The 13032-nt window shown below is 38.7% G+C and overlaps 1 protein-coding gene across 3 annotated transcripts in view; it reads right to left on the reverse strand.

Moving 5' to 3' along the window:
- Nucleotides 1-6593: 6593 nt before the first annotated feature.
- The window catches only part of LOC306960800 (E3 ubiquitin-protein ligase DTX4-like), a 54995-nt gene continuing 48556 nt past the window's right edge, over nucleotides 6594-13032 (reverse strand). For all 3 annotated transcript variants that reach the window (XM_079553361.1, XM_079553359.1, XM_079553360.1), the window contains exons 9-12: nucleotides 12232-12385; nucleotides 7914-8003; nucleotides 7729-7827; nucleotides 6594-6788 (exon numbers count right to left, since the gene is read on the reverse strand). In XM_079553361.1, the coding sequence (XP_079409487.1) occupies nucleotides 6657-6788; nucleotides 7729-7827; nucleotides 7914-8003; nucleotides 12232-12385 (475 nt within the window). In that variant the 3' untranslated portion in view covers nucleotides 6594-6656. The remainder of the gene's footprint in view (nucleotides 6789-7728; nucleotides 7828-7913; nucleotides 8004-12231; nucleotides 12386-13032) is intronic.

The following is a 13032-nucleotide window of genomic DNA, read 5'->3' on the forward strand; positions in this document are numbered from 1 at the left end:
CGACTGGTCAGCCTTATTCTGATGACTTAAAGTGCTGAATGAAGAAGAAAACCGAGCGGTCAAACTTTGGAAGAGCAGTGGGCTGAAAACAGCAGCTGAAATGCAAACCCCGGGCGTATGAAGACACATAAGCCTCTGTTATAGTTTTTGTGCTCACTTTTAGTGCATGCGCCCTCGATCCCTGTGTAATGCACGCGTTGATGTTGTATTTGCGCCCTCAACTTAAAGATAGTGATCTGACGCCATAGAGAACACACACCATGGTTGCAGTGACGTGCGGCGACGCTCAACCCCGGACCACGATTCAGAGCTGCTGAATCCCCTGCAGTGGTAGGACACTCCAACACACTGACTCAGCTCCCTCTTCACCACAACAGTCCACATACATTCACCACATACAGCGACCGCATCACTGCCGACGCCGCACCGACCTGTCTATCGATCTCACGCTCCATCCGTCCCTCACTCGAGACCACGAGATACTCAGGCAAGGACTCTCCACTGACCTGAAGAGGGGAAGCCACCTTTTTTTCCAGTGGAGAACTGCCTCGGATTTTGAGGTGCTGATCCTCATCCCAGCCGCTTCTCACTCGGCTCCAAACCGCCCCAGAGCTCGCTGAAGGTCCTGATTTGATAAAGCCAACAGTTTGAACTTGAAAATGGAAAAATGATTTAGAAAAAAAAAAAAAAGGCAGCAAACTTTCAACTTACACTGGTGCAACCTTATTTCAATTTTCAAGCCATATCCTTCATGCCAAAACACTACGGAATGTTAAATAGTTGTGGCATGGAATAAGTCCTGATCTATTGCTAATCAATTCTCAGTGAAGACAGTATAGATACAGACGGCATCTCGTCATAGAAGGGGCTTCGCCGAGGGGGAAAATAGAATCTTTAGAGAAACACAATTTTCCCTCTTTTTAGCCATTTTCTGGTGGAATATGAACTTATTTATCACACATAAATTAAGTCAAATGTAAAACGGGCCCATATGGATATTTTCTCACAGCAGATTGTTCAGTAGAAGTGAAAAAACGGCAGTTGTAGCAAGCGCTAGCTAGCCGTTAGCATTAGCCCGATGCTAACATGTAGCATGAAGTTAGCATTCTCCGTTATTCATGTATTTATGGGCTGTTGAACCACTTTGCTCCTCCCCATGTCTTTGTTTCTTTATTTAGTATAAACTATATTCATAATTCAGCATTTGTTACAGTAGTTTTGGAATAATTAGACAAAGTTTAGATTTTTTCAATATTGTTTTCCCCCTTAACTGTTTTAAAAAATGACCATATATGGGCGATTCCAGAGATGCCGTTTGTATCTATGTGTTTTGGAACTGCTACACACGGCAAATGAAATGGTTTGCTTGCAGGACGTGTAGCCCTCTTTATATTTGATCCTTATGATAAAAAGGCTATTTTAAGCTTTACTTTTAGCACGTCGTCCTTCCATGTCTGACTAAAACACTGAAACTTGGGTCTCGGATCAAGCTTCATAAAACAACAACAAAACAGAGAAAAATACGAAAAAGATTTTCCTCCTTCGAGCCGGATTCGAACCAGCGACCTAAGGATTTCCGCTTTCGCAGTACAGACCTACAGTCCTCCGCTCTACCAACTGAGCTATCGAAGGGGATACAGCGATCTTACAGAACGTTGCTTTAAAAAAACGACGACGTTAACTCATAGATATTTTTTGATTTACAGATTTTTGTTCCCTTCTTGTTGATATAATTTGACATTTACTGCTTCTTTTACGCTGCGATTGTCTGTTTGTACGTCACAGAGGTGCAAAGACCTTATAACTTGATGATTCAAAACAAACCCTTGACAAGCCACATTTCTCCGTCTTTGTGTTTCCGACTGATGTCAATAAATAAACACATAATTAATCATTTACAAGCAGAAAAACGAAGAAAATTCTGATGCGACTCACGCTTCCGATCTGTTTTTTTTCCACGTTGCCCAACTCGACGATCTCCATTTTTCATTTTGGTGGCGAACGCAAACTTTTTCAGTGACAATGCACAGTTTACATACAAAATAAATTACTCGCAGCGTTTTTAACACAGTCATTTTATAAACATTTAAACATTATCACTACTTGCATTGTTTCTCTTTCTTGATCCTCCGGCACAGGCAAGACCGCTATGCTTTACGGCAGCACCCTCTAGTGGCCGCTTTGAATATCTAGCTTTGTTGTAAATATAAAGCTCCGATACTGTTTCTGAACGACTTCACTATTCTACCTGAATAAATCAACTACATTGCCATTGATGTGACAGATAAACATTTGACTAACATTTGTGACGCAGCCTTGTGATTCTCAGGCATTTCACATCAAGATACACACATCAAATGTTTAACCCAAGAACCGGTACCAGGACTAGATCAAGATCAAACGAGGGCTAAACTGAGTGTGAAATTTAAATAGACCTAAATTGGACTAAATGACTCCAATTAGCTGAGTGTAAACCATGTGTAAATCAGAAAAAAACAAGTTTAAATGCATTGCTAAAGCATACATGAAATTACCAAAGGAACAGGCCACCGTTTTTACACACTGAGATCTGTTCTTACCTGAGCTTAGACGAGTTGATACGTACCATTTGTGCGGGCCCGTGAAAGAGCGTGGTCGCTTCTAACTTCACCCCGTTTGGAGCTATATTAATATACTGGGAGAGGCCAAATGCTAACAACATATTTGGTCGTTTTGCGTGAGTGCATGCACAAAGACCAGACAGGTACGTATCAACTCGTCTAAGCTCAGGTAAGAACATATCTCAGTATGTAAAAACGATGGTGTTCCTTTAAAGAAAGTCTAACGTGGGTGATGTCCCTGACGCACCACAGTCTGAGAACCACAGGCATAAACAAAATCTGGGTCCACACCAGCTTCTTCAAAATGAAGTTTAATTATCTTTTATACTGTGATCAAGCCCAGCAGGGTTCTCAACAGGTGTGGCTTCCGGACCCACCTTCAATGACAAGTCGCAACTCAAAAACATTCATTTCAGCTTTTGCTTTTAATATTTTGCATTTATTTAGTGTATTTAAAGGGATTATACAGAGTTTTAAAATGTTAATATATATATGAACTATTTTCCTCCCCCTACATGTTCCAGCAATGTCCGGGTCCGAAGTGCCATCATGCAGACCATAGATACAGTATATTTAAACTTGAAACCGTCATGCACGAGTTAATATAGAAGCTGCAGTTATGCACCAGACCTGAGGTGGCAGTAGTGAGTATATAAATGACTAACTTGCATCTAGCCCCTTTAACAGCAAAATGCAGTATTTCTTTGTAGATATTACTTGATGTAGGCTTTGATCATATCTTCAATCAAATCTTTCTTGAAAATTAGGAAAACAATATATTAAATACATTTCTGGAATGGCCTATCAACAGTCTGAATATTCATTAAAAACAACTGGCCTAAGAGCTAAATGTCCATTTGCTGATAGTAAACAGAGTCCAAACAAGTCAATTTCATTCATTCTTTATTTTTCCATGTATTAATCATCCATACTCCAGCACATAGCACTATTTACACTTATATTTTTTTGTTGTTGTTGCATGTTTAGGAGCTCTCTCTCGTCCAGCAGCCTTCTCTCTCAGATATAAAAAAGACAATGGCACCAAAGAAAAGTACACACAAGTAATGGACTTTCAGCATCATCTGGAACACAGTGCAATAGTAAAAGAAAATTCATCAATATGCAAATTTAGAGTCTAAGTAAGTAATCTATGGCTGGGGTTGCTGGTTCATAACTTGCCTAAAAAAGCACATGGGCAAGACACTTCTCCCCCATTTCCCACTTGTGACAGAACATCTTTGACCGCTTTGCTGTAGCACGACCAAATGTAATCATTTTTGTAAGGCCTTTCTATATATATATATGTAAAAAAAAAAAAAAAACATAATATTTTTATATCGCAAACTGCACATACATCATTTTCTAGCTTAAGTCACACAAAAAACAAAGTGGCTTTAGCTCATGTCTCTCTCCGCAAAAATCCACACTCATAAAAGTCTACCAGCGTAATCCTTTTCCAAAGAAAAGACGGCGAACAACAGCTTAAAAGTGACTGTACACAGTAATTCGACAGACAATGCATTTAACAATAGTCGTTGTAAACCATTAATAACAAATAAAACAGCTTGAAGATAATAAAAACATGTACACGTTTTGTAAAAAGTAATTAAATCTATAGTGTCAAAAATACTATTAAAAGAAACGCGATAATCTAATTCATGTTAAAATCGAAATAGTTGTAGTTACCATGGGGCAGTACCATCATATTGGAGTACCATAGACATACTCGGGACTGGAGCATGTTGCAAGTATACACAGTACACAGTATCTCTCTTTAAACATAGGATTTGTACCATTGTGAGTTAAATACAAACTCAACACAAGAAACTGGGCGGTGCCGAGTTTTCAGGGGGAAAAATGTTGAACAAATTCAAGCTCAATGCTGTTTGAACATACAGTACATGAGGCTTGTTCTTAATTTATTTCAATAATTATCGATAACCCCACAAACAGAAGAGAATAGGGGGACTTCAAGAATCATATGCCGTGTCCACAATAATTCAGCATTTTTTAAAAACCCAAGCCCGGCAAAACCAGAGGACATCATTTTTTTTGAAAAGGCTATTATCTACAGTATGTATGTTCTTAACCTGGTTGGGTCTGGTTTTAACCGTGGGCTTGCACTTTATGCACTTAGAAAGACAATTAAGTCATGAGGTGGTTCTTGGTGTGAAAAGAGTGTCTCATGGATCATGCATTCTTGACAACCCAAAATATCCAAAAAAACAAACAAAAACAAAACAAAAAAGTGAACAAATGTATCTGATTTAGTCTTAAATGCAAATACTTTTAGTGCAACTTTGTAATCTGTAATAAAACTGTATGAATGTGGACAAAGCATATGATCTTTTAGGTAAATGTCTTCCAACAGTGAACCACAAAACGATCCACTGCTTGAACCATTTTAACATTAGCTTCAATGTGACCTCGATGTAGGGCGTCAGAACAATAACAGTAACAACAGCTTCAACAAATATTATTATAAACTCTAACATAAGGTCGAAATAAAACTTAAAATACATAGCAAGTAAATACTGGTACCAGCATAATGTAACGCGTACCACAGTGGCTCAAATGTAAGACTTCCGTTTGGTCTTTTGTCATTTATAAAACATGTAGATTTATGATATTTCAATTCATAAATATACCTAAATCAATCGTACTAAAACAGTAGGAGGTATGGAATGACAGTGCGTAAAGATGATTGTTTTTGATATGAAAGGGGCTTGACATTAACATTCTTGGCCACTGCGGCTAATTACAGCCAAGTATTTTGTTTTTACAAGATTTCATTTGTGTTTCTTCGCATGTTGTCATCTCATTATTTATTGAATCAACACCCAAAGTGCCCAATGAACGTAAAACTTGAGGCCATTGGTTAATGTCAAGCCCCAAAACCAACAGATACGTTTTTTTTTTTTAGCATTTTTTTCCCAGCGAGATGTGAAGTTCCATAAATAGCCACAAGAGGGAGCAACAGTAACGCTACATATAGGAAAGCAACAAAGCAGCTGCACTCTTGAGCTTAAAAAAAAGAAGTACCATACAAGTTAATCCACTCTACTCCTATCCTACACTACATCCAGGCGCCATCTTTCTTTCTCACTGCTACTTTCTTCATAAAACCCATCCTTAAAGCAATCTTCATTCTTCAAAACCTCAACTTCGTAGTCTTTCCGTTTCATATGCACCGCTTAGTACCTAAAATCCGTCTTCTTTGTGTCTCTTGTCTCGCAGTAAAGCGAACTTGTGTTGTCCCGAAATATTAGTAACAGCTCATTATTCTCTATGGACAGTTAGTACCTGTGTCTAAATAGGCAAAAGAGTGTGCTGCTTGCTTTCCATGTTGCTACCTCGAGCTCGCCACTTGAAAAGGCTCATGAAACTTAATGGGTTTTAAGGGCAGTGGTTCTCAAGCTGTGGTTGCGGAGGTTCATTTCTGGGTTTAGATCATGTTTTAGACCTAGTTCAGTCCTGTTTGAGACCAGGTTTAGGCACACTAGTTCTTAGTAATGCATTTGTTCATGTCCATCCCTTTGGTTTTCCTACTGTATAGTTATTACGTGCAATAACAAAGATGTAAAAACCTACTATTATTGTCACTTTGTCACTATCACCCCCACTATAACCACAAATATGGATAGTCTGTTTCTTTGCACTGCTAATTCTGGCATTTTGCTCTAATTTGATTTATTCATACCTGTTTGCTTCCTTCTTAAAGTTATTACTCAGTGTACATATGCTACTTTTATCAGGGTTAGGCACACTGATGCATTTGTCTTTCTATAAATCCGTTAATTTACGTCTTTTTAGGATGACTCTTTACAGTCTAAACTTCACCAGGTTGAGAACCATTGCCCCTGTGGGATTTTAAAAGTGGTTAAACCCTGAAAAACAATGTCCAAAGTCTTCTATATCCCCACACGGCAGTCCATCTAAGTGCTGGCACCACGGAGTCCAGGGCCAGATCCGGCTCTTCTTCTGTCTCTCGTCTCCTCCGTTGACTTTTTTTTTTCTTTTTTTCTCGTAGATTTCTTGATTTTGTTGCTGGTTTGTTCATTTCTCTGTCAGTCCGTCGTCTTCTGTGATGCCCTGCGCTCTCAGCTCCTCCAAAACGTTGTCCAAATGTCCGGCGTCGGGGAAACCGTGGCCCGTCAAATTGGAGCCGAATTCTGTTTTATGGTGGACCTGGAACAGTAAAAGTGACACTATATGAATAAAAAAGTTGTTCATAATGATAAAATATACTGTTTTTAGCCAATTTGAATGTAAAATGGCGACTTTTTATTTGACGAATCAAATTGAAGGAGTTTATTACCTATTAATGTATCTAGAGGAAGGCATTTTCAAATCGAATACTGGCATTAATGATATAAAGGCTTACTTCTTTTCACAGGGAAAAACAACATAAATTATGTAAAAGTTGTTAATGTTTATTGTCCTATCAGAAATCAGTACGCGCTCCACACTTTGGGTTGCCTATAGCTAAAATCAGTATGCAGTAAACGTTAAAAGACTCCAAAATCTGAGCACCTGTCCCCAGTCAAGTCCAATATATCGCTAATCAGTTACTTTAAAGTGAGCATATGCATACGAGAGTTAAAAATAGACTTTAAAACATTATTTATGTGCTTCGGCATTTTAGAATTAAATAGTACAATGAAATACAGGCGTTAGAGCTGGTGAAGACTTTGACTGGTGCTCCTCCTACTGGCAGCCGTAGGAATGACATTAAAAACTTGAGTTCAGTTTCGATTTATGCCGTAGTTTACAGCTTCAGCACGGCATGATACACTCTCTTTCAGTGCATAATGATTCTGAACTGATATAATGTTGGATTATGCGCTTTAATAATGTGGAGGATAGTTGTGGGTTCTAACTAGAGCGAAGCACTGACACTGTAGAAGAAGGAACAGCTAAAATGAAGAGCTTTGCCCCGAGGATTACTCCAAATGCGTGAATGTAGTAAAATACTACTCCAGGTCTGTCTTTGATGATGGAACAACGTAATTTCATGGATACAAATGTACAAGTTACAATACTTCTAACAGATTTGAATGTAGAAATATGTGGAACAACTACAACGCAAGTAAAATAATAGAAAGTAACATAAAAGCTAGATAAGTACCTCGTTCCAGATGACTGTGTCTGACTCCCCCGTGGTGCTTGAAGTACCGACTGAGAAGATCAGCCTCCGATCCCACGCAACCAGCAGCAGTCTCAACACCTGAAATACAACAAAAACATATTAAAAACATGTCAACTTTATTAAACAGGTGGCACAGGTGATACGTAAGGCTTTGCTAAACTGACCTTGCGTCCTTTCTCGCTGTCTGGGAGGTAGCAGTGTCGGGGAAAGCCTCTGGCAGTGTAGGGCTTCCCTGGGTTCGAATGCTCTGGTCCCTGGAAAACAAACTTAATTTTGAGTATCTCGTCTTTGTATCTTTCAGACATTACAAAATAAACATCGGCCTGAATGAACACTTTCCACTGCAGTGCCCTTCAACACAAAAAAGTTTATATTTTACTCAAATCAATGACCCGTTATTACCATAGGAGGAAAAAAGTCGATTAACAAGCAACATGCCGATAACCGTGATCTACGTTAACCCTTTAAGAGTTTGCTCAGCCGTTTGGTAGAGCACACTTTATCGAATCATGTGTTGTTTCTAATTCTGCCTATCGCTACCATTCGGTTCAAGTTTGTAATACTCAAAATATCCACTTTGGACTAGTATAGGTTGGAGTCGGATTAGTTTGGACTGGTTTATGCTGGTTTAGAGCAGGTTAGGGCCGGTTTGGACCTAGTTTGTACCAATTTTGAGCAGTTTAAGACTGGTTTAGACCGGATTTGGACTGATTTAGACTGGATTTGGACTGGTTTAGACCTGATTTGGACTGGTTTAGACCGGATTTGGACTGATTTAGACCAGATTTGGACTGGTTTAGACCTGATTTGGACTGATTTAGACCTGATTTGGACTGGTTTATGCTGGTTTGGACTGATTCAGACCAGATTTGGACTGATTTATGCTGGTTTTGACAGGTTCAGACCAGATTTGGACTGATTTATGCTGGTTTGGACTGGTTTAGACCAGATTTGGACTGGCTTATGCTGGTTTGGACTGGTTTAGACCAGATTTGGACTGGTTTATGCTGCTTTGGACTGGTTTAGACCAGATTTGGACTGGTTTATGCTGGTTTGGACTGGTTTAGACCAGATTTGGACTGGCTTATGCTGGTTTGGACTGGTTTAGACCAGATTTGGACTGGCTTATGCTGGTTTGGACTGGTTTAGACCAGATTTGGACTGGTTTATGCTGGTTTTGACTGGTTTAGACCAGATTTGGACTGGCTTATGCTGGTTTGGACTGGTTTAGACCAGATTTGGACTGGTTTATGCTGGTTTTGACAGGTTTAGAGCTGTTTTTTACTGGTTTAGAGGTGGTTTTGATTGGTCATGACCAGGTTTCAGATCTGGCTGGACAGGTTTGTGCTGGTTTAGATCAGGCTTGGACTGGTTTAAGGCAGGTAACTAAGAGGTCTATAAAAAAAATAAAAAATGCTTAGAAAATACAAAAAAGGGTGTAGGGAGTAACATTAAAGGGTTAAGATTAAATCACAATTCGATTAAAATGTAATTAAATGCACAGCTCTATAATGCAATGCTGTGTACATAAAGTCACAGAGAAATGGTAAAGAAGATGAATGTATAGATCAATATTTGTAAACATACAATTCACAGTTTTAATCATTGTTATTGTATCACCTTTATTACTGCCGAATGAATATTTCTCCCTGTTCAATTGATATGAAGATGAGCTTTCAGTAATTTACATAAATGTTATGAGTCACTTCCTTTTGTACTGTCTCACAACCCACAAGCTAAATTAGTGAAAAAATTTAATAAAGTGTCCTCCTTCGAGCCGGATTTGAACCAGCGACCTAAGGATGTCAGCTGTGACCACTACAGTCCTCCGCTCTACCAACTGAGCTATCGAAGGGCTGCGGTCACTACAATTGTTTGAACAATAGGAGGCCAGGGGAACCAATGACCTATTGTTTCCAGATCAGCTTTAACAAACCCAAATTAGGGCTGGGCGATATGGACCAAAAGTCTTATCCCCATATATTTAGGTTGAATATCAATATACAATATATATCCCAATATTTCTATTAGTTTTATTGAAAACAAAGCTCCGGAAGGTCCACATTTAAATAAAAAAATAAATCTATGAAACAAAATAGGTCAATTTTTTCTGGGGGCAGCATTTATATATAAAGAGATAACAAAATAAAGTGCTCAGTTTTGCCTGAAGCAAGTATTACAGCGCAAATTTGAACTATATCGATATATGCGATATGGTCTAATTCCATATCTCATTTAAAAATATATCGATATATCTTAAATATTGATATATTGCGTTACTTTCCTCCTTTTGATTATTGAGATTGACCAAAGTGCAGCCCGACAAAATACACTAAAAAAGTTATATTGGTTCTTATGGTACAATACATGAGTGAGTTAGATCTAGTTCTATATTTGGCAGGGATGAGGCGATGATGATTGGTCATTTTATGCATCAGGGCGAGTTCCAGATGTTTTTCTTCACCCTTCTGAATGTTTTCATCCCAGATTGTGCTGTCACTATGCAGCTTAGACACTCAGCTACAGCCAAAACCACACATTTGAGCTCCCAATGAGGCAAAAGTGTCCTCCTTCGAGCCGGATTTGAACCAGCGACCTAAGGATGTCAGCTGTGACCACTACAGTCCTCCGCTCTACCAACTGAGCTATCGAAGGGCTGCTGTCTCTCCCGTTGTTTGAACAATAGGAGGCAGGGGGCACCAATTACCTATTGTTCCCAAATCAGCTTTAACAAACTGGAAACCTCATAATAGAACTTCCTGTCAGCGCAGAAATGGCCTTCACTGGTTCTGGTTCATTCATCAGCAAGTGCCTCGTGGATATCACAGTTTTGCCTAGAGCTGCTCGATTATTGAATAAACAAGAATCAAGATTAGTCATAATTGAAATCACGATTATTCAAACAATTATTTGTTGCCTTTAAAAAAAAGTCTTTATTTTATTTATATATTCATGCCGAATATGTTCTGTTTTCTGAACAGTCATAAAAGTACAAATGATTTCAAGTTTGCCTTGATTAAGGAGAGGTATCCGTTTCACACAGAAAAATTACATTAAAAAAAAAATGGAAAAAAAATATTTATTTTTTTCCCGATTATGCTAATTTTGTAATTGTTTAGTGAATAATCGAAATCGTAATCGAATTTTGATTAATTGCACAGCCCTAGTTTTGCCTGCTTACACTTGAAGGTATCTTACTGCAACATGGCAAATATATATAAAGATATATTTTTTACTGATATCGACTGATCTTGATTTTTAGACTCATCACATATCATTGCTAATAAGCCTCATAAACATGGATTAGACATAGATTTAATCCCCATCTGAACCGAGCACATTTCCTTCAGTTTGGCTTTACTCAAATGTAAAAGCTTCTTTAAAAAAATAGCGAAAAAAAAGGGGGAAAAAGCAACCAAAGAATAAGAGTAAAGTGACAAAAAAGTGACGAAACGTGACAAAAAAGTGAACTAGTGACTAAAACACTGCAAAAGAGCGACAGAAAAGTGGCAACAAAGTGACAAAGAAGCAATGAAAAAGATCAGTTTAAATTAGTTTATTAGGCCTTAGCTTTCAAATGAGGCCTTACATTCACCTGTAGGCTGTCAGCTTCTAGATTAAACATAAACTAGAGAAAATGCACTTGGTTCAGACGGGGTTGAAGTTAATATAATTTCAAAGTAAGAAAATATGCTTCCCACTCCAGTATCATTACACAAAAAAAATCTTGAAATGTCCTCCTCCAAATTCTAAAATGCTGTGATTGATTTGACAGGACACTTGAAAACTTGACGATTATTGAGATATGAGTGTGTGATGCTGTTTTTGAACACTTGAGAGTTACTCCTTTTGATTATTGAGATTGACCAAAGTGAAGTAATTGCCCAGCCCGACCAAATACACTAAACAAGTTCTTATACCACAGTTATATTAGCTCTTATGGCACAATAAATGAGTGAGTTAGATCTAGTCCTATATTTGGCAGGGATGAGGCGATGATGATTGATCATTTTATGCGTCAGATGTTTTTCTTCACCCTTCTGAACGTTTTCATCACAGATTGTGCCGTCACCATGCAGCTTAGACGTTCAGCTACAGCCAAAACCGCACATTTGAGCTCCCAATGAGGCAAAAGTGTCCTCCTTCGAGCCGGATTTGAACCAGCGACCTAAGGATGTCAGCTGTGACCACTACAGTCCTCCGCTCTACCAACTGAGCTATCGAAGGGCCTGCCGCTGCCTCGTCTGTTTAAAAAGTAGTACCTTCAGCAGACGGCCAGGGGGCACCACTGACCTGTTCCTTCACTGAGCTAAAAAAAAACAGCAACACATGACCCTTGGTGAGGAAATAACTTGTTGGAATGCTACCCGAGGAGGCTGATATTACAACAGTGGATCTGAAAAAAAGGGTAACAAGGGCAGCACTCAAATCTAGCGAAACAATACAGAAAATGAAAGTAGACAGATAACTGAATGTATTTACCTGAATGCCTGGCGGTATGTTGTAGATGATGCGGATGGTCTTGCAGTCGGGATGTCCCGGCAGAGAGTGCGGGATGACGTGGTACTCCATCTTCCCCGCCGGCTGGTTCCCCGTCTTCACCCCGTAGATGGTCTTACAGGTGGGACACTGAAGGCTGCGGCAGGAAAAGGAAAAAACTTAGGTTATTGTCATCGTTTTTGTGGGAGCGTTTAGCCCTGGACGGTGACATGATTTCACCCTGAAGCAAAATATGATGAAAGGATTTGATTAAGGAGTGGATTAGGGCTTCATGATGGCCACAAAATATTGCGGTATCACGAAGGACTTCCATCTGACTGGCATTTTTCACAAACATGGCATAAAACAAAGACATATGGTGAATTAAAAATGTGAAAGAGTTCTGTTTCAATCAGAACTTAAACAATTGTTAAAAAATGTATTTCATTTTAAAATTTAATGGGACCACTGTGTTGGACTGGTTTTGTGAAATATTGCAATAACATCATTGTCTCAGTTAAAGACAGTTATTGAATTTAGCTATTTTTTCCTCATATTGTGCAAACCCAATTCAAATATAGACATGTTGAGGTGTATTGCCCAAGGACACCGCAACAGCCTCCAACATCAGTCTTAAATTGGACAACAGGACAAACTCCACACCAATCAAACATTGATGGTGTGAAAACAACTATAAACTTCTTGAAGATGAGACACTGCAGGTGAAAAGGAAAAAAAATAACTCTACAGATATCAATTTGAAACTTTTGCTGAACATGACAGATATAAATACGAGAAAAAAAT

Source organism: Gobius niger (assembly GCF_951799975.1).
Source record: "Gobius niger genome assembly, chromosome: 3".
NCBI lineage: Eukaryota > Metazoa > Chordata > Actinopteri > Gobiiformes > Gobiidae > Gobius > Gobius niger.